This window comes from Pipistrellus hanaki (genome assembly GCF_964339955.1).
Source record: "Pipistrellus hanaki genome assembly, chromosome: 8".
In the NCBI taxonomy this organism is placed as follows: Eukaryota; Metazoa; Chordata; class Mammalia; order Chiroptera; family Vespertilionidae; genus Pipistrellus; species Pipistrellus hanaki.
In genome coordinates, this window is record NC_140510.1 from 83,493,382 (window position 1) to 83,512,732 (window position 19,351).

Sequence of the window (19,351 nt, forward strand, 5' to 3'; positions counted from 1 at the left end):
TCCCTTTCCTGTAGCCGATTTTACTGCAATTCACTTTGACTTGCTGTCTGTGTGTTCTTGATCCCTATCGGCCTCTGTGATGTCTGGGTTAGATTGTGCAGCTCCCAGAGGGCAGGGCCACATGGGCCATGTGTCTTTGCACTTTGCTCAGCAGAGCAGCAGGCATAGGTGGGCACTTAATATTTTTGATGGTGGAAGCAGAGGAGCAGCACTGTGCCTAGACCATTGTGAGTGCACAAGAAAACAAGCCACTGACACAGACCACAACCATAGCGCTCCTCCTGCCAGACTGGGCTCCAGGGCACATTTTTCCTTTTAACGAGGCAGGGGGAGCATTCTTACATTTGAGACGACAACAACAACACATTGTGACAGCACTGATGCTCAGAATGACCTTATACTTTGGGAGCTATCAGCATTATTCCAACTTTAAAAATGAGAACCCCAGGCACAGACAGGCTATACAATTTGCTCAGACCTCAAACTAGGACCATCTGGCTTCAGAGACCTCCGCTAACCCACCAGGGTTCACTGTCCCTCAAAGTGAACTAGACATGGAGAGTGAAGGATTGGTGAGTGGGCTCTTGTCTCACACTCTCATGGATCTTGACCCTGATCCAACCTGCATGGATGGCGGAGAGGAGGAGAGTGGGTACTTGGTCAGCTTTCTAGGGTGAAGCCAAGTTGTCTCTCAAAGCATTTGTTCACACCTGCTCATCGCCCTCCTCCTGTTTCTCAAACATGCTCAGCTTGTTCGCCCTGAGGCCTTTGCACCTGCTGTTCCCAGCCCCTGAAATGATTTTCCTCAGACCTATGCATCTCACCATGTAGGTGTCCGCTCAGAGGGCACCTTCTTAGGAAGGCTGTTCCTGATCACTGTATCTAACATAGCTGCCTCTTTCCCAAGCCCCGCCCCCCTTTCATTCTTGTCTGACTCATTTTCCTGTTTTACTTTCATCAAGGCAGTCAACACTATCTGAAATCACTTGATTTATCTAGTAGTTTATTTGTCAATTTCTCTATCTAGTGATAGAGACTGTCAAATTCAAAAGAGCAGAGATCTCAGCTGTTTTTTCTATTCCTGGATACTCAGTGCCTAGAACAGCATCTGGCACACTGTAAATGCTGAGTTCGTGTGCATTAAATGCATTTATGAATGACTGGTATGAAATCCTGTGTACGTGTATGACACTAGCTGGATCTTTCCGTTGTCCCTCACCACGTCTATTGGCAGGAAGAGATCACATCTTTGTGCCTGGCAGGCTTTTAGCCCTCGGAGTAGTGGCCGATGACTGGGGAGCAGTTTGGTCCCTTTGTTTGACTGCAGGGAAGAGACCAAGACATTCAGCCCTGAGATTACAGTCTGTCTGCATGCCTTTGAGGGTCACATGTGGACAATTGCTGGACAGCTTTCTTCCTGAGCAGAAAGAAACTAAGATACTGAAATCTTAGCTTCTCTCTCCACCCCCATTCTTCCTCTCCCTTCTCTAGAAACTTTCCCCTATCTCCTCCCTCTTTTGTCTCCCTTCCTTATTGAAATGCTGAGGGGGGAAATGAAGAAAAAGTGGAGAAATGCGTTCCACACATCTAAGCTACATTGCTTTTAATACTTCTATAACACATTCTCATTATAATCTCCTAGCTCCTGCACAGATAAAGCAAACCCCAAAATGTAATGATAATATGCAGGAAATACTTGATTTGATCCAGTCTTAATGCTGTCACAATATCCTATTTCTCCCACAAAATAACAGTCTCTTCCTCTCTCAGTGTTGTTAGCTTTTTTAGTCAATGCTTTCTTCATGAGAATAATAAGCAAGAAAGAAAATATTTTAATCTCTGACCCAACCCTGTAGCACACAAAGTGTTTCACAATATGCTTAATGATGTCATTCTTTTTCTTTTCTCAACAAAATACTGCTTTTTCATGATCAAAATGCATGCAATTATTAATTAATCCCTTTCAAGGCATTTTCATGCTCATTATCTCCTGGGTCTTCTCAACAAATATGATAAAAGAAGGGTGAGCAGAAAAAGGTGGCTTGAAATCACAGAAGTGGAAAAGGAACCCAGTGACATAAAGCTGTATGGACTGCACACACCCATCAAAGTAGGCTCCAAGTCATGGTGTTCTCTATGTACTAGGGTACCTCCAGCAGCCCATGTGATATGCAGCCCTGAGCCAGTCCAAATGGGAGAAGAAAGAAATAGCTTAAGAACTTAAGAAACTAAGTAATTCTTTGTTTGGGAATGGATGAGGCTCTTAATTGGGGCAAGATCCTAACCAAATGGTCCCCAAAGCAAGGCTCCCTCTTGCTCTCAGCCAAGCCACTCTGCCTTGTGTCTCTGCTGGAGACTCAACACTGGAGGTGACACAAGGGCTGGAAAAAGGGCACGGAGCAGGGACCCTGGACCTTCTCCCCTAACTGAAGTCCTCAACTCTGGGCAGTACTTTATTTGGGACTTCAGGCAATCCTCATCACAAGAAAAATGAATCCTGCCCTCAAACTCTCAGATATGTCTATTCATCCTGATATCTGCATCACCTTCCCTCACAATGCCCAGGGTGTGGCCTCAGTCATTACCTGTACATGAAGTGCTTTCTCCATTTAGAGCAGAAATAAATGAATGAAAATGTCAGCCAGGCCTGCCTCTTACAGAGCAAGCCCCCACCAAACACCAGGACTACTCGGAACACCAGCATGGCCATTTGTTTAGAGAGCACCTAGAAGTCTTCCCTCCACTTCCAGGAAATCTGCAAAGAAGTGGCTGATGTGATAGCATAACCCGGCCCAGGGCCCAAGTAAGTATTCTTTCCCCAGAATGACTGACTAGATCTGATGTTCAGATCTGGATTCTGTGGAAATAGTTGTCACAATATGACTCTGGAAGAATGTGCACTTGCTATCCAGCACTGCAGAGAGTAGACTGAAAGTGGAGCTCAAAGGGGTGGGGTAAGTACGTCTGTGAAAATCTGAATGAATGGGGTAGTGAGATCTCTCAGACTCGGAAAGACTCTGGTCTGTGAGGTACTTGCCATCCTCTACCCTGGATGGGGAGACTGGAAGGGACCATCTCAGTTGATGTGTTTCAGGCCTGAGAAGGGGAATAGATACAACAAGATTCTCTATCAGTTTCTCTATTTCCCTTAAATTCACTCTCACCCCACTTACCTACCGGCTTTCAACCTAGGAAACACAAGTCTGTCAAGAAGTGTCTTAGCAAACTGTAGTCTCCTTGGACCTAGAGTCCTTCTTCATTTCCTCTTCAGTGATTAAAACACGTTGCTGAGAAGGCAATCTAAAATAGGGGGAACAGTCTCTACATGAAGGAACAGGCACAGGCTCATTGGGTTTCAGTCTATAAGAATAGGGAGAGTGGACAAGATCTCTGCTCACTTTCATGGAGGGAAGAAGTTTGAATCTGGGACTGAAGACGAGCTGGGGAAAATGCCACTCACAATAAATCAGACAAAAGGACATTTCACAAGTGTGAGTGGACCACCGAGTTCCTTCATTTTGTTGCTCCTGGCTTCTGGATCTTCTATTTTGAGGACACTTGGGGAATTTTCACATGGAACTGAAGATACGAGCTTTGGAAGGAAAATGCAAACACTGAGATACAACCGAGCCACCAAACAGGCTCTACCAGGATCCAGACCCTCTTGGGGCAAACTTAACCAAAAGGAACATCGTTGAGAGGCTTAAAACTTACAGTCCTCACATTAGACACCACGTAATGGTTCCCCAGAGCACGCAGGCGAGTAGCAATCTGCGAGATCTGGAGACACTACAAGGAAGCAGGAAAAGGAGGAAATGGCCTTACCTGTTCCGGCCCCTGAAAGCAGATTCGGCACAGCGGGGTCCTCATGCCACTGTCCAGGCTGCTGCCCAGTGAGTAGCGGTCCTCCGCCTTCCCCTTACAGAAGTCATCTGAGGAGGCACTGCTGAGCAGCGAGGCCGGCGGCTCTGTGGCCGAGACACCCCAGTCATCTTCCACGGAAGAAGGTGGCAAAGGTGGTGGAGGTGGCAGAGGAGGGGTCTCCCTGCCCACCCCTTCTCGAGGGCCCCTCCAGCCTGCCCACCCCCCGGCGCCCAGAGCCGGAAGGGTATTGTTGGCGGTCAAACCTGGGGGCTGGGGGTCTCCGTGCATGGGCAGGGGTGCTGGAGGGGGGCGCCGAAGTAGGAAAACCTTCAGGTCATTGAAGAGCATGCGGCAGCGGCACTTGAGGAGACCCTGGTGGCGCAACATCTGGGGAGCTGGGGTGCACAGTCCAGAGCGGTACCAGGCACAGCAGTAGCAGCAGCACCACCACCAAAGCAGCCCACTCAGGGGCATCAGCATGTGCCCAGTGGAAGCCGGGAGCCCGGGAGGGGCAGCTGAAGTCTTTGCAGAAGATAGGATGGTTTTGAGGGGTCCACAGAGTATCTGTGTTATGCGGGAGTCTGCTTTTTCACTGGTTCCTCCAAGTAGCAAATAAGTTAGCCCCGGGACTGAAGACTGTGAGTCACCGATTCTGAACTTTGCCTGGAAAGCCCAACAAAAAAAGCTTCTCTTGCTTCGACCCCACCTCAACCCAAAAAAAGGCTTTGCTCAGGAAGCCTCCTTTCTGCCTTTGACCTGGGGGCACTGGTAGAGGGGGAGGGGAGATTTAAAAAAATGTTGAGGATAGTCAGTTAGGGCCTTGAGATGTAAGTCTAATTGCTAGAAAGTTCCCCAGGAGAGGATTATTGGGTTGTTCTCAAATTCATAGAAAATGGGCAACCTTTCTTCTTGTAGATATAAAAAGGTGGGGAAGATTATAAATCAGATTTGGAGTGGACTGAGCTGGGATGAGGGCACACTAGCTCCATGAAGAACTGAAGACTGCATGTGTGAGAGGGGGAAAATTGTTTCCTCAGGTAGCCAGAAATTGGTTGTGGGAGGGGGAAATCAAGAGGGGGGGGGTTGTAAGATAGGAAGGAGAGGGGGTTGGGACAAGTTTTAATTCTCCTGGGCAGGAAACTGGGGCAATTAACCCCAGAAGCACCGGTGTTGCTTTTAAGAGAGCAGTTGGGTGGGGGGAAGGGACCACAGGTGAACTTGGCCGAGGGGCTTGTGCTTTGCCTGCAGCCGGAGGGCTGCACAAACAAGGGAAAGCTAATGGGGAGAATAAAGGTGGGGAACTAAGGAACCGAGGAAGGGGAGGAGAGAAAGGGGGAAAAGAAAAGATGGTTTAACCCTTGCAAAGCGCCTTCTTCCTGGAAGAAGGGTGTGTAAGGAGGAAGGCGGGGGAGGCGAGAGGCAGTGGAGCAGAGAAAAGGGGCAGAAAAGAAGGGCGTGTAGAAAGGGACAGAAGGAAGTAGTTACATGACCTCAGCCTTCAGCCCACCCTGCGACAGTCTGTAAATCCTCGGACCCCTCCCCTGGGCTCCATCAAAGGTCCCTTCCGGCGAGGGCGAGGGGCGAGGGCCGGGGGAAGGGCAGGTCCGGGCGGCTGTGTGGCCTCGCGTTCTCCTCCTCCTCCTCGTCCTCCGCTGGACGGTGGTCGCCCTCCTCCTGGTCTGGCTCTGGGTCTGCCCGCGGCGGCCGGCGGCGAGGCTGCTGCGAAGGCGGTGACGACTGCTGGTCGGCGGCGTCTGGGTGTCTCCGGGGCGGGGGCTCCTCTGACTGCCGCTCGCGGTCCGGCGTGGCTGCGCCTCCAGGCTTCATGGTCCTCCTCCTTCCCGGGGGGCCGGCCCTGAGCCCCCGCGCCAGGGCAGCGCTGCCATGCAACCAGAGGCGAGGCCGGCGAGGGTGGGGGAGGCTGAGGAGTGGGAGAGGGAGGTAATAATAATAATAAAATAAAATGAGATGGTACTAGTGGAAGCAGCAATAATCCGGTTCTCCAATGATCGGAGAGCGTGCTCCTGGATGGGGTGGGAGCGGAGGAGGGCGGCTGCGGGGTCCTCCCCGCGGCTCTGCCCCCGCTACCTACCCCCACCGAGGGCGGCCTCTCCGGCTCCCTTCGCCCCCAGCCTCCACGCCGTCGCCACTCCCTTCTCGCCACCGCCTCTGGCTGGCTGGGCTCGCTGTTGCTACCTCTCTCGGCAGATGCGGCGAGGTAAGGCTGGGCTGCGGTGGTGCCGGTGGAAGGTGGGGAGAGGGGATCCAAGCAGGGTGGCCCAGGTGGGATGGAGTCCGCACTTGGCTCCGGCTGGGTGCTCGCGACTCCCCCAAACCGTATATAAATATATTTCTCCCCTCACAGGGGAGAGGGAGCAAATCAGATGCCCGGCTGCTGCCAGGTGTTGTCTCGCCTTCCGCCCGTTGCTCAGCACCCGCCGCCGCCTGCCTCGACCGCTGCCCCCTTGGCTCGGGTCCCAAAGGGGTGGTGCTGGAGGAAAGGTGGTGTGGGCTGCGAGTTGACGGTCTGAGGGCTGGAAACAGTGTTCGTGGAGCGAGGAAACCTCCCAGTTATCTCTGCCGCCGTCGCCTCCGCCGCTGCTGCATTCAGCACCCCAGGCGAGTGGACAGCTCCCGCCCAGCCCCCGCGTGCCCTGCAGGTGGGGGCCTGGCGCAGAGGCGGAGGGATGGAGGAGGGAAAGAGCGTGAGAGGGAAAGAGGCTAGAAAGAAAGGGAGCCCTCGGAGAGAAGAACTGAGCGAGGGAAGGGGGTGGGGAGGGACCAAAGAAAGGGAAGGAAGGAGGAGAGGGAGGGATTTAGAAAGGAAGGGAGGAGGGAGCGAAGTGGAGGTAGAAGGGGGGAAAGACAAGTGGGCTGGAGGGGAGCAATTCGGTACGAAGGTGTATTTCCCCCCAGCTGGGAAGTATCGGTGGAGAGTAGGGTTGTAGAATTTCTTCCCACTGTACACTATCACCGCCCCCACCCATCCCTCAATGCACATACACAGACTTCTGCATCTGAACCGGAGTCCATTGCTCTGCCCATATAAACATTTTAAGCGGAAAACAATCTTCAAGCTTTGGAAGAGATAAAGTTTTATGAATCTCGAGCCCATACTGGCACTTAATGGAGAACAAGCCCTTTATGGCTAGGAACTTATGAGAAGGAAATACTTCCAACAAGAAGGGGAATGCTAGCACCATTTTTGCCAGTTTCTTCTAGAATTTAAGCTCCAGTGGCAGAGGTTTATTAAAGGGGGTCCATTTCAATCCCATGTGTCTAGGTCAGTGATGGCATGTAGTAGGTGCTCAATACATATTTGTTGAATGGATTATGACCACCACCTCTATCACCAGAGTCATCATTAATTATTCCAAGCCATAGACCTCTTTCAATTGTGGAGCATAAGAATCTAAAGTAATGTTACAGCCTCATCTTAACCAATATCTCCAGCGTTTCGCTGAGCCACTGACAAAATGTAATTTTAAATGGATTTGAAATTTCTTTTCTTATTCTTTGTCTGACTCATGTCACCCTACTCCATTCTCCTCAAAAAAGTTCCTAGTGAGCAAAAAAGTAGAAAATTAGTCCCCAAATGTGATGAGCAAGAAAAAGAAAACTTAAAGTTGTCTGTACAGATGCTCAATTTTTGCAGCATTGCTTTCTTGCCTCTCCTTAAAGCCACCCCCCTCCTCTCTCTCTCTCTCTCTCTCTCTCTCTCTCTCTCTCTCTTTCTCTCTCTCTCTCTCTCTCTCTCTCTCTCTCTCTCTCTCTCTCTCTCTCTCTCACACACACACACACACACACACACACACACACCGCCTCCAGGGCCATAGACTTGCACAAGCTATCCCAATGAGTCATCCATACAGCTGTAGCAATGTCCTTAGAAATGGTGGAGCCATAGACAGAATAGCATTCAAAATCTCTGCACCAAAATATCATTGGCATGGAGTTCAGCCCTATGAATCAAGAGAAAATTGCCCCCTTTGCTGCCATCTCCTTGAATGATTCATTCTTACAAGCTTTCAGGAGCAAATACCTAAGTCCAGGTCGTGGTTAAGCCCGTGTGGCTGCTTGTCTGAATCATACTTCAGTGCCCACCAAGGCAGTGGAGACCTGGCCCAGAGTGAGGGATTTGAAGATTATACTGATGCTATTAATAAGTACAAAATAATGTGTATTTTATTGGTATCCACACATGACCACTGTGCTGTAAAAAAAAATTATTTGTTTATAAAAATCCATCTGTTCTCAAAGCAAATTATCTGGGCTCCACATCACCCTGTGCTTGCCTCTGTTGTGAAAATCTCCCTGTATAATAATGGTCTCATCATACATTAATCGCCCTTTTCAAGACTCAGAGCTCCTCGAAGGCAGGAATCAGTATTTGTATTAGAGTCATCAGCACATCATATAGCACCTACTGGTAAAGTCTCGTGGGTGACCAAGAAAATGAATACTGATTGAGTGAGTGACTGGATGAATGAATGGTCTTTTTGTTTAGTGAAGCTACCATATTTCTCAACTTCAAGTTAGACACATGTGAGAGCTCTCATACAGGATGAAATATCTGTTTTACCTAAAGTCAACTATCTGTTTTTGTGCTGGTAAAATGCTAGCTCCAAGAGTGGCATGCAAGTAAATTGGGACAGGAGATAGAAAAGCCATATGAAGTCTGTATTCAGAGTCATAGGAAGGAGCAATACCCATAAGAAGACTGTCTTTCCCTACCCTCCCACTGAAATCAGGATTTCTAGAAACAGAAAGTTGCTAAGGATGGGAAGCAACCACAGGACTGTCCTCAGAAAGGCTGAAAGGCTTGAGAGTTCTGTTTTAAATCCCCAAAAGCACTTCACTGAGTTAGAGCCTCCTTGTGCTGCTGATGAAATAGCGGTTGTGAGCCCCAAGAGTAAAAGCCACAATAAAGAAAATGTTAAATCAATGAGTCTCCATTTAAGCATTCAAAAAATATTTACTGAACACTAATCATAGGCAAGGCATTGTGCTGGGAGATGTGGGGGACACAAAAATAAATTGGAATTGCATTCTCAAAGGTCTAGCACTATAAATGTTTACATAAGCATAATAGAAGGTATAAAATAATAAATGCTAACAAAGGTATTCAAAGTTGTGGAAGTGTTTAGAATAAGGTGGTAATTAATGCTTACAATGGGGCAGCAGTTAGGAGAGAAGTGGGAAGGTTAAGATGCCAGAGCTTTAGGAAAGCTCTTTTCAATAAGTAACATCTGAACTGAGTTAAAATATGTAAAATTCAGAGGATGGAAGCATATTTGTGGGAGTGGAGATGCTGGATACATTAGCTCTTCCATTCAACTAGAGTGGAAGGTACTTGAAGGTACATAGCTGGAAGTGAATCGGAAAGGTAGCTGGAGCCAAATCACAGAAGACTCCAAACACCACTCTGGGAGATTTATTCATTGACCAGGTACTTGTATTAATGGGTTTAAAGATTTGGAGCTGAAGGTGAAGGGCAGAAATAAACTTTATCTCTGAGCAGGTTAATTAACTGGATGGGATTTTACTGCTAACAGGTGAGAAACAATCAATATTTTTCATTTTATGCCAAAAAGTTCTCAGCTCCTTAATAGATTTATTCTTTTAAATGAAGTTGTCTTCAGATATATTTCATTACATGTGGAGATGCTGGGGTCATGTGAATTAGAGCAGCAGAGGAGTGAGAGCCACCAAGGAATAGTCTGGAGGAAGAAAAGAGACACAGATTTTCTAAAAGAATAATTATGGAGGCCATTGCACTGGTTTCTCCAACCAGGGGAGCCCTAAAATGATCCCATGCTAGCAGCTATTGTTTCTTCTTTACCTAGACAGATGGGATTCAGGCTAGTAGGCATTTTACAGGGACTGGGGGGAGGGGAGGGGAGAGAGAGAGAAAGTGAGCCAGAAAGTTTAGGTAGTTCTGTACCTAAGATCCTACAGCAAAGTATGTGTCAGACAAAGGCTAGAATGTGTACATCTTCTAATCCTCGATACAGTTTGCTTTGCTCTTCATCCTATTGCAGTTGACTCCCTTCAGGCATAAAGTTCTTTAAAAAATAATTACAGAGCCCTAGCCAGCTTGACTTAGTGGACAGAGCTTTGGCCTGTGGACCGAAAAGTCATGGGTTTGATACCAGTCAAGAGCACACATCTTAGTTGCAGGCTCAATCCCTGGCCCAAGTCAGGGTGAGTGTAGGAGGCAACCAATGGATGTGTCTCTCCCCCTCCCTTCCACTCTCTCTAAAGATCAATGGAAAAATATCCTCCGGTGAGGATTAATAACAACAAAAATAATATATAATTGCAGAATTACTGTTCTCATGCAAATTATTAATAGCTACCATGCACTGAGCCACACACCTATTCATGTGTACTTAGAAACTAAAAATTCTTAAGGAGTCATCCCAAGTATACTGGATAAGGCTTTCTTGGGGAGCAACCTGGAAATCTGCATTTTTACATGTGCCTTGAGCAAGTGGTTTTTTGGTCCTCAAAACTACTTAGGTGGTAGTTATTTTTTTATAAAAAGATAACAAGCTCAGAGAAACTAAGTCTAAGGTGATATAGACGGTGAACACCAATGTTGAAATTCTAATTTAAATTCTCAACTTAAAGTCTATGCTGTTCTTAGGATGCAACATTGAATTTTAAGTACAGATACAGTACCCCATACAGTTATTATCTGTCTGACATACTGGGTCCCATGCAGAAAGATAGTTCAAAATTTAGGTTAAGGTGTGACAGGTAGCTTCTAAAAGAGCTCTCAATTATCCCCACCTCCTGGTATTCATGCCCTTGTGTAAGCCCCTCTTTTTTAATGTAGGCTGGACCTAGTGACCTGTTTCTAATAAATAGAATACAGCAAAAGTGATGGAATGTTCCTTCAGAGATCAGGTTACCATCAGCCACTGTGCCCATGCTCTCTGCACCTCAAGGTACTCTACTCTGACCTCAAATGGAGTTTGATTATCCATAGGACAATACAAGTGTATTGTGAGTGTTCACCAGGAAAAATAAGCATTTTGGTGTGTGTGATTGGTGGGCTGAGCTTAAGACCTGGGAGAGCTTCTTTCCAGCCTGTGTGCCTTGAAGATCACCATGGTGCTTATTAAAAGATTCCTGGGTAGATTCTTACCTCTAGAGATTCTGACTTATTTGTCTGGAATGAGGCTTGAGGTTGGTGTTTTCTTTTGTTTTGTCTAGTTCCTTGGGCGATTCTAAAACTGAAACTGGTGGCACTTGAGCTCCATATTGGAGAACACTGGCTCAGATTAATTTCAAAGCCAGGATCCTACCCTCCCTTTATCAGGCACCACAGAAACAGGGTTGGCCATACTCCTGTTAGGAGTTGATTCTCTTCACCAGACATGAGTGAGTAAAAAGCAAGTTCCAAACCAATATCCAAAGGAGGCAAGATCGTGACGTGGAAAAGGTGCAGAGAAGGTATTTACGTGTCACCACTGGAGTCGGGACCACTCCTGGGGACAGGAAAGCATCAGATGAAGGCTTTGCTCTCACAGAGTTCAGATCCTAGTGTGGAAAACAGGTAAGTGGGCAAACAAGTAAGTTAATTCCATATGTTGATAAGTGCTATTAAGAAACTAAACAGGGTAACGTGATAAGGAATGACCCGTTAGCACATGGGTGGACTGGCAGAACTAGGTGGTGAGAAAGGAAAAAATAAACTTTTACTGTGTTTTATTGCATTAAGAGACAGGAAATGTGGGGCTATTTATTACTGCAGCATAACACAAGAATGGAAACAGAGTCTTGGGTTATAGAGACAGCTTGGCCCCTAATCTGTATGACTTCATGGACTGGCTACAATCTGGGCCTCCGTTTCCCAGTCTATAAAATGTCTGCTTGGGATCAGGAGAGCAATGTGGTTCATTCTAACTCCTCCAGTCTATCAAATACACAGCATTCACCTGAATTTGAGCCAAAGCTGCGTATGTGGGTAGAAAATACATCTCTGGTTTCCTTCTCATTTCATGTTCTGGTCACTTGATACCCGCTCAGCACTTCCTCTTCCTCTCTAAGGCTGCTGAAGCCACCTGTGTGGCCTCCTCTCTCTGGCACAGCCTCAGTCCAGAGCCCTCTGTAGGAGTTTGCCATTTGGGATGTTCCTGGAGGGAATGGCTGGCCAGCCTGCCCCAAGTCAGCCACCACCCTGCTGCTCATCTCCGGTACCGACGACTGCGCAGGCTTCTCTGAGCTCTTTTTCTGGGAAGACAAATGGTGTTATTAAATATTCAAAAAGCCTAAAATAAAGCAGTGGACATGAAAGACAGAATCGGCTTTTCCATGGTGCTGAGAGGGCAGTTGGCTGTGAAGAGTGAGGCTGGGACAAAATGGGAGGTGGTCTCAGTCGAAGATTCCCCAAGCTCCTCTGGATGTGCTACTGATGTGTCCATCCCAGTCTGGTCCCAGAGCATAAGGGCTTTTGTCCATCACAGGGAAAAAGCTCTGCCCTCTTTGGTAACATATCCTCTTGTCCCAGCGACACATGACCAATCATAGAATTCTAGGCGCCTACAATGCATGTGTACACAATCATACATCATCCGAAATAGAAATGTAATATGTAGTTGTACCACATACTCTCCCAGTTCTCATGAGTGCTGATACTCACATCCTGCAAACTTTAGCCACGAACACACATAACCCATCTTAACAGAGAGCCCACTTAATACAACGTGGCTTTAAAAAGAGCCTGTTTGAAATGGCTACCCAATGTGCCCATGTACGATGAAAGCCAGACTGATAGAACTATTGATTTTTAGATACATACACAGCAATAATAAAACCTTGAACTTATGTAGCCTCCTTCCCTTGGGAAATTCACAAGATATGTCAGGGTTTCCCTGTGTAGAAAGCACAAAAGTTTACCCGTGCCTGAGATGTGAAGCAAAATGGATATAAACACAACAAGAGCCCCGTAGCATCATAGTTTATGCCACCTTGTACCTCATACACCCCGAGCATCTGAATTGACAACCCCCTAAAGTGTTAAGACTTGAGATCTATGAATTATAACAAGATGGCTATAACACCATCCATGGACATGCTGGATCACATGCTCTGGTAATATTACTTGGAGGCTTTTTTTTAAAAAATTGTACCTACATTTCCTGCAGTGTTTATCATTTCTACCTTTTCAGATTCATATGGTTATGGCTATAGAGAGCCATTACATGAATGTATAATTGTGTGAAAATCCATTAAGCTACCCACTTAAGATTTGTGCACTTTGCTCTGTGTAAGTAAATGCCAAATACTTCAATGTAAAAAATGCAAGAAAACACAAAGTTGCCTCTTGAAATCCAGGATGCATTCTCATTGACCAGAGTCCAGGTAGTAAAAGGTACTTAGTATGTGGGTGTGTCTCAGAGTCTGTTACAGCAGATAGGGTGGGAAACGGAGTCCTGATGGGGTGGCTCATGGTTGTGTAAACCTGGCCACTTCACTTAACCTCTCTGTGCTTGTTTCCTGCAAACGAAATAGAACCGATCTCATAGAGTGACACAAAGACTAAGGGAGAAAATTGTGGACAGCCTTTCACTGTAGTCCACTCAGTCACAGTTGGTTATTCCCATTATGATGGTGGCGACCCCCTACTCCTCCTTGGGGATCGTTTATGTGCCACAAACTCGGCCCCCCACCTGCCCCCATTGGCCACCTGCAAAAGAAAAAAGGATTAAATATAATCAGGGTCCTAACTAATGATTTTTAATGCTCTGTTTGCCCAAACATATCCACAACAGCCAGACAAATAAGTTTTGGTTTCCCAAACCCCCAGCTAGGTAGGCACTGAGTTTTCAACTCCCTTAGCAAACATCACCTCTTCCCATCACCAGTGGTCCTGCCTATCATGCTGTTATTACCTCTGCTCTCCTTTTATGACCTCGAGCCTCCACCTCTGCTCTTGGTGCTATCTCCCAGAAGATTCCCTTTATGGACACCCCTGCAGGTGTGTGCTCAGAAAAACTAGCCCAGCCATCATTCCCACTCACTCATGTGGGAAACGGCATGTGAATGGGGTGTGAGAGTGTGTTTGTGCAGAATGAACAAAGCAGAGGCTGTGTACGAAAGGCCTGGGTATGCATTCGAGGCATGTCCCTTAATGCAAGTCACCTGACCTCTCTGAGCCTTGGTGTCCTTATCTAGAAGATGGGACCCTGGGAAGGTTGTGGTGAAAATGGACTAAGTAATCATCTAGTATAGGGGTGTCGAACTCAATCAGAGAAGGGGCCAAAATCTAAAATCCAGCCTAAATCGTGGGCCGAATGGTTTACTGAACAGTCATAAACTGACAATGTCATAAACTGACAGCGGAGTGCAGTGATGACAGCACGGTGCGGGCCACATTGCAAGGCCTGGAGGGCTGGATTTGGCCCGCGGGCCTTGTGTTTAACACATGTGATCTAGCACATGCCTGGCATTAACACTGTGGAAGAGGAACTAAGGCGTTTGTTCCCAGTTCCTTGGGTAAGAGATTGTTTGCAGTTCTGTTGGGCAGGATAACTTCTTCTTAACCGAAATAAAATCCCATGCTTTCTTGAGAATTATCTTCTCTAAACGTTTTCATTGAGAGGTTGGTCCTGGCTAAGGCTGGCAAGATTTGTGCAATTCACACACATTCGAGAAATTCAAGAACATTACCTCTTACTGACAGACCATAATGACTGCAATAAACAGGAAAGATTCTGTTCTAATAAACAACTAATTAGAGTTGACAATAAATGTGTAAACATGATGTTAATTAGCAGATCCTCTCATTGCTGTTCCCAGTGTGGGGACCCATATGCACATGCTTGGGATTATGGGTAAGAGCAGGCACTGTGTTCCAACCCATAAGTATATGAATATGTGAGCAATAGAGGCCACCTACTTTGTCAATCTTTTTTTTATTAGAAAATATTATCTTCTTCAGACAAGAAAATGGGGTCACTTTAGCACTTTGGTTTCCAATGTAATCCTTTTAAACTCAGGTTTCCTAGTAACCTTGAGGGACTGTAATTTATTACACAAAGTGCCTTTAGATTTGGGGACACTGGCCTCATTACCTGGCTTTTTTCCAAACGTAGATACAGAGACATGACCTGTCGATCCTTGGGATTTGGAGTGATGGGTGACTGAAGGCTGAAAGGAGAAGAGGGTTAAGATTAATAAATAGTCTTAAACCTGTAAATGGTTTTTATTGAACCACGAAAGAGAGAAGCCACACAGAGAGACAGTGACCCAAATGAAGACCCTGCCTACTTGCAGGCAGAAGGGCTGTATGGAACTTCTCTTTCAAGGAAGAGAGGATTCCCATTCATGCTTCCCTAGAGATGGGTTGCAAAATTGTTTTCAATAAGGAACAGCTACAATTAATTCCCAAAAGCAAAAATCCTGAAGGACCTAACTATAAAGAATCCTCTTTTTTTATTTTCTTTATTTATTGATACAACGAGCAAAGGAAAGATAGGTATAATTTTTTGCTAATCTCTTTCCTAAATCTTTTATTCCTCTAGTAAGAGTCCTCATGAACATCACTTTTCTGTCTTAGGTCCCCATTATCTGATCATTTCAAGGCCATAACTCTGTCTGCGAAATATTCTTGGATAATAAGCCAGGGAGAAGCACTATTTTTCAGTGCCTAAGGATAATGACTTTTGATCCCAGATCCTCCACTATTTCAGTGAGGATAGGTTAGGTAATGAAAAGCACCATATTTCCTATTTATGTTTTCTTTTTTTTTTCGTTTTTGTTTTGTTTTGTTTATGGAGTTTTTTGTTTATTTGTTTGTTTTGTGTGTGTGTGTTTTGTTTTGTTTTGTTGTTGTTAATCCTCACCCGAGCATATTTTTCCATTGATTTTTAGGGAGAGTGTAAGGGAAAGGGAAAGAGAGAGAGAAACATTGATGTGAGACTATATTAGCCCTGACCAGAGCCCAGGCAAGGGAGAAGCCTACAACCAAGGTACAAGCCCTTGACCAGAATTGAACCCAGGACCCTTTGGTCCACAGGCCAATGCTCTGTCTGCTAAGCCAAACCATCTAGGGCCATATTTTCCATTTCTTAACACAATAAGTTTAACTGCAGGGCAACTGCCTTCATGAAGAGGCTCATCAATCTAGGCTGCTTAAATCTTATGGCACCCTCTCACCTTCTGCCCCCATTTCAATGCATGCTCATGTGACCACAGTGGCAGATGGATCAGGCATTACAGATCACATGCCAGCTCTGAAATGTGTCATCCCAGGAGTACCTTGTCACTTGAAGTCTCAGCCCATTGCCAACACTAGTCACAAGACCCTCTCCAATTACAAAGACAGATGGGAAATATAGTTTTCCATATTTCCAGGAAGTATAAGAGAATCAGAAATATTGGTGGTCACTGGTATTAACCACCATAGCCACATAGCCAGTTGCTTTATATTGGGTAAGTTACTTAACTCTCTGAGCCTCTTTTATAGTTCCCTCTTCTATTAAGTGGGAAGAACAATAGTATTGAACCCTTAAATTCCTTGTGTGGGTTAGATGAGGTAAAGTATATTATAAGGGATCAAGAAATGGTAGTCACCATTATCAAGTCTAGCATGTTAGGCATACTTTCTACTTGCTTATATTAAAGAGAAAAGAGGTTGACAGAAATTGGAAGGAGAGAGGGAGAATAACCCTTGAATATACCATTTTAACTAAAAGGTTTCCCAAGAAGTCTAAGTCTTAAAGAACAGGCTATTCTTTATGCTCATGAATATTGGATGTAATTGAGGCTCACAGTCTAACATGAGTGGATCTTGTATCTGCCACCTTCCTGCTATATCCATCAAGATTCTTGGAGAGACCAGAAAACACACTCAGAGGCTTTCTAATGAAGATACTATATACAGATATATAAGTAAGATTAAGTGAACCAGTGGGGAGTGTTGAGTCATCCAAGAAGGTAACAACAGGGAGTTAATGCCACCGTTAGACCTGAAGGAGAAAAGGGAGGAGATAGTAATCCTATATAATAAAAGCCTAATGTGCAAATTGTCCCTTCAACCAGGAGTTAGACCACTCGCTATGACTTGCACTGGCCACCAGGGGCTGTGTGGAACATGGTGGGCATCAGCGACATGGCGCTGGTATCAGGTGGCAGTGGAGGCGCTGCTGCCCCCGATGGCCCTGATGAGAGCGGGACCATGATGGGATGATGGAGCCAGTGAGTGGGTGATGCCAGGTCAAGGGGGTGTGAATGGGGCCCAATTGCCCTGCTGATCACCCTGCAGATGGTGACCAGCAGTGGTGGTAGGGGGCAGGGCTGCCACCGGCTCCCAGGCATTGAGGAAGCCAGGTGGGAGCCCGATGACTTAGGCAGAGGGAGCACATAGGAACCGGGGGTCCAGTTGCTGCCCAGGACCCAGAGGTCAGCTGGGACCTTCCCTTTCACACCAGACTCTCGTGCTTCAATCACCAGCCAGGCCTAGGGACCACATCTGTGTATGGATTTCGTGCACCAGGCTTCTAGTATGGAATAAATGAAAGTGGCACCCAACAGAAGTACTGGGCATAGTAGGATGTAGACACTGCCAGAATCATGACAAGGCAAGGAGTAATTATGAGGAATAAATATCTGAATCTCTCCTCCTTCCCTTTCATCTTCTGATGATGCCAGCTGTTAACCAATGAGAAGCCAGAGAACAAGAACTGGGAGATGCAGTCCTAAGAACTCAGCTGCAGGGCACAAAATCAGGCATGGTTGGGAACACACAGCACACCTGTCTACCACAGCTCGCTCACTCTCAGTACCTTTCTTAGCTGACACCTCCTTCCTCCCTCCCACCTTTTCTCTGTACCTTCTGATTTCGCTTTGCCAGGTTGACTGAGCATCTACTTAGGTGAAAAGTGCTGCTTGTATAGAGGTAATTAAAGTCACAGGAATGACCATGTGGAATGAGTAATTCACAGGCGCCAGACCAGAGTCTTCCTTGACAGTTCCGTTGACCTCCTACTGCTGCTGCTGCTATTTTGAGTCCAAGCACCAACACAGTTTTTTTCCTCTGCAGTCTCTTGGTGGGCATCTGCTGTTTTTGTTGCCCAGCATCAATTCCCCTCATTTTGATTATCATTCCCAATTCTCTCTGGGATATCACCCTTTCCTTCCTCACTCTCAGCTCATGTCTTTAGGTAAAGTTAACTCATCCCTGGCTCAGAGGTGAAACATGTGACTTAGGCTTAAACCATTCATTATCTCTCATTCCCTTGTACATAGAAATTGGTTCAGGGATGAATATGTGATACAGTCAGACCGATAAAATATAGTGAGATCTTACTAGGACTATTGCTATGTTCCAGGTAGAACACTGTGGAAGACATTATGGTTGACTTCCTACTAATCAGCCTAGGTGATTATCTAAGCAAGGACTTTCAACCTCAGCACTACTGACATTTTGGACCAGATAGTTCTTTGTTGTCAAGGACTATCTCACGCACTCTAGAATGCTGAGCAGCATTCCTGTCCTCTGCCCACTAGATACCAGTAGCACTGCCCATTACATTTGTGACAACCAAAAATGTCTTTAGATATTGTCAAATGGCTCCTATGGGACATCTTCCCTGGTTGAAAACCATTGGTCTAAGCTAATTATGGTAATTTTATTCCAATTGCCAGTGATTGGTGGGGCAAGTGGGGCAGTTCTGTTCCATAAAACATGAGATTCTGGAAAATATTTTTTTTTCTGAAGAAAGAGTTGGAGGAAGACATAGTTTTTCCTGCACATTGCTATGTCCAGATATGGCAATGATATGTCACTATGAGGGGAGCCTTTCGGAGAAAATAATTGATATTGAAAATGAAGGAGTAGAAAAAAATTGGGCCCTTGATGACATTGTTGAATCCAATGTGGACCTTGCCATGTCTTTGGATTTCTTCTTATGTGAGGTGAAAAGTTTCTTTATTGTTAAGCTAACTTGAGTCAGATTTTCTGTTGTTTGCAGCTCAGATTCAACATGAATGTATGTAACTCTGAGTGTATTGGGATCTTCTCTTATGATCACAAAGGGAAATCCTACCTAACATGAGAAAATACAGAGGATGCAGATCTGAGAGGAGGGGAAAGAAATGAATTTCATTGACAATGGTTCAGATATATGAGATAATACATTTTTTTTTGCTTGGCTGTTGTCCATTAGAGTTGAGTTTTATGTCCCTTACAATAAAAAGGGTTCTAACAGATACAGGTGGAATAGGAATAGAGCCTCCAACATCCGAAAGTCACCTCAGAACAGACAAAAGATAATAAAGCGCTTTGGATGACAGCTACACTCAAGTTAATCTGAATGCTTTGACTATGACTCTATCAGCAAATAAAGTAAATGAGGCACCACCAGTCTCCCCCAGCCTGCCTTTCCCAAATGCAACAAAATACTTCTGCCTAAAACATTAATGAAATTAAGGAAAGTATGGGCCTCAAATGTAAACACTTGTCACAATTTCAAAT

The 19,351-nt window shown here is 45.8% G+C and overlaps 1 protein-coding gene across 1 annotated transcript in view; it reads right to left on the bottom strand.

Annotated features, from left to right (window-relative positions):
* MARCHF4 (membrane associated ring-CH-type finger 4) overlaps positions 1 to 6,476 on the bottom strand; it is a 70,653-nt gene extending 64,177 nt beyond the window's left edge. The window contains exon 1 of the mRNA XM_084892510.1: positions 3,826 to 6,476. Coding sequence (XP_084748636.1) covers positions 3,826 to 4,344 — 519 coding nt within the window. The 5' untranslated portion in view covers positions 4,345 to 6,476. The remainder of the gene's footprint in view (positions 1 to 3,825) is intronic.
* Between the last annotated feature and the right edge of the window lie 12,875 nt (positions 6,477 to 19,351).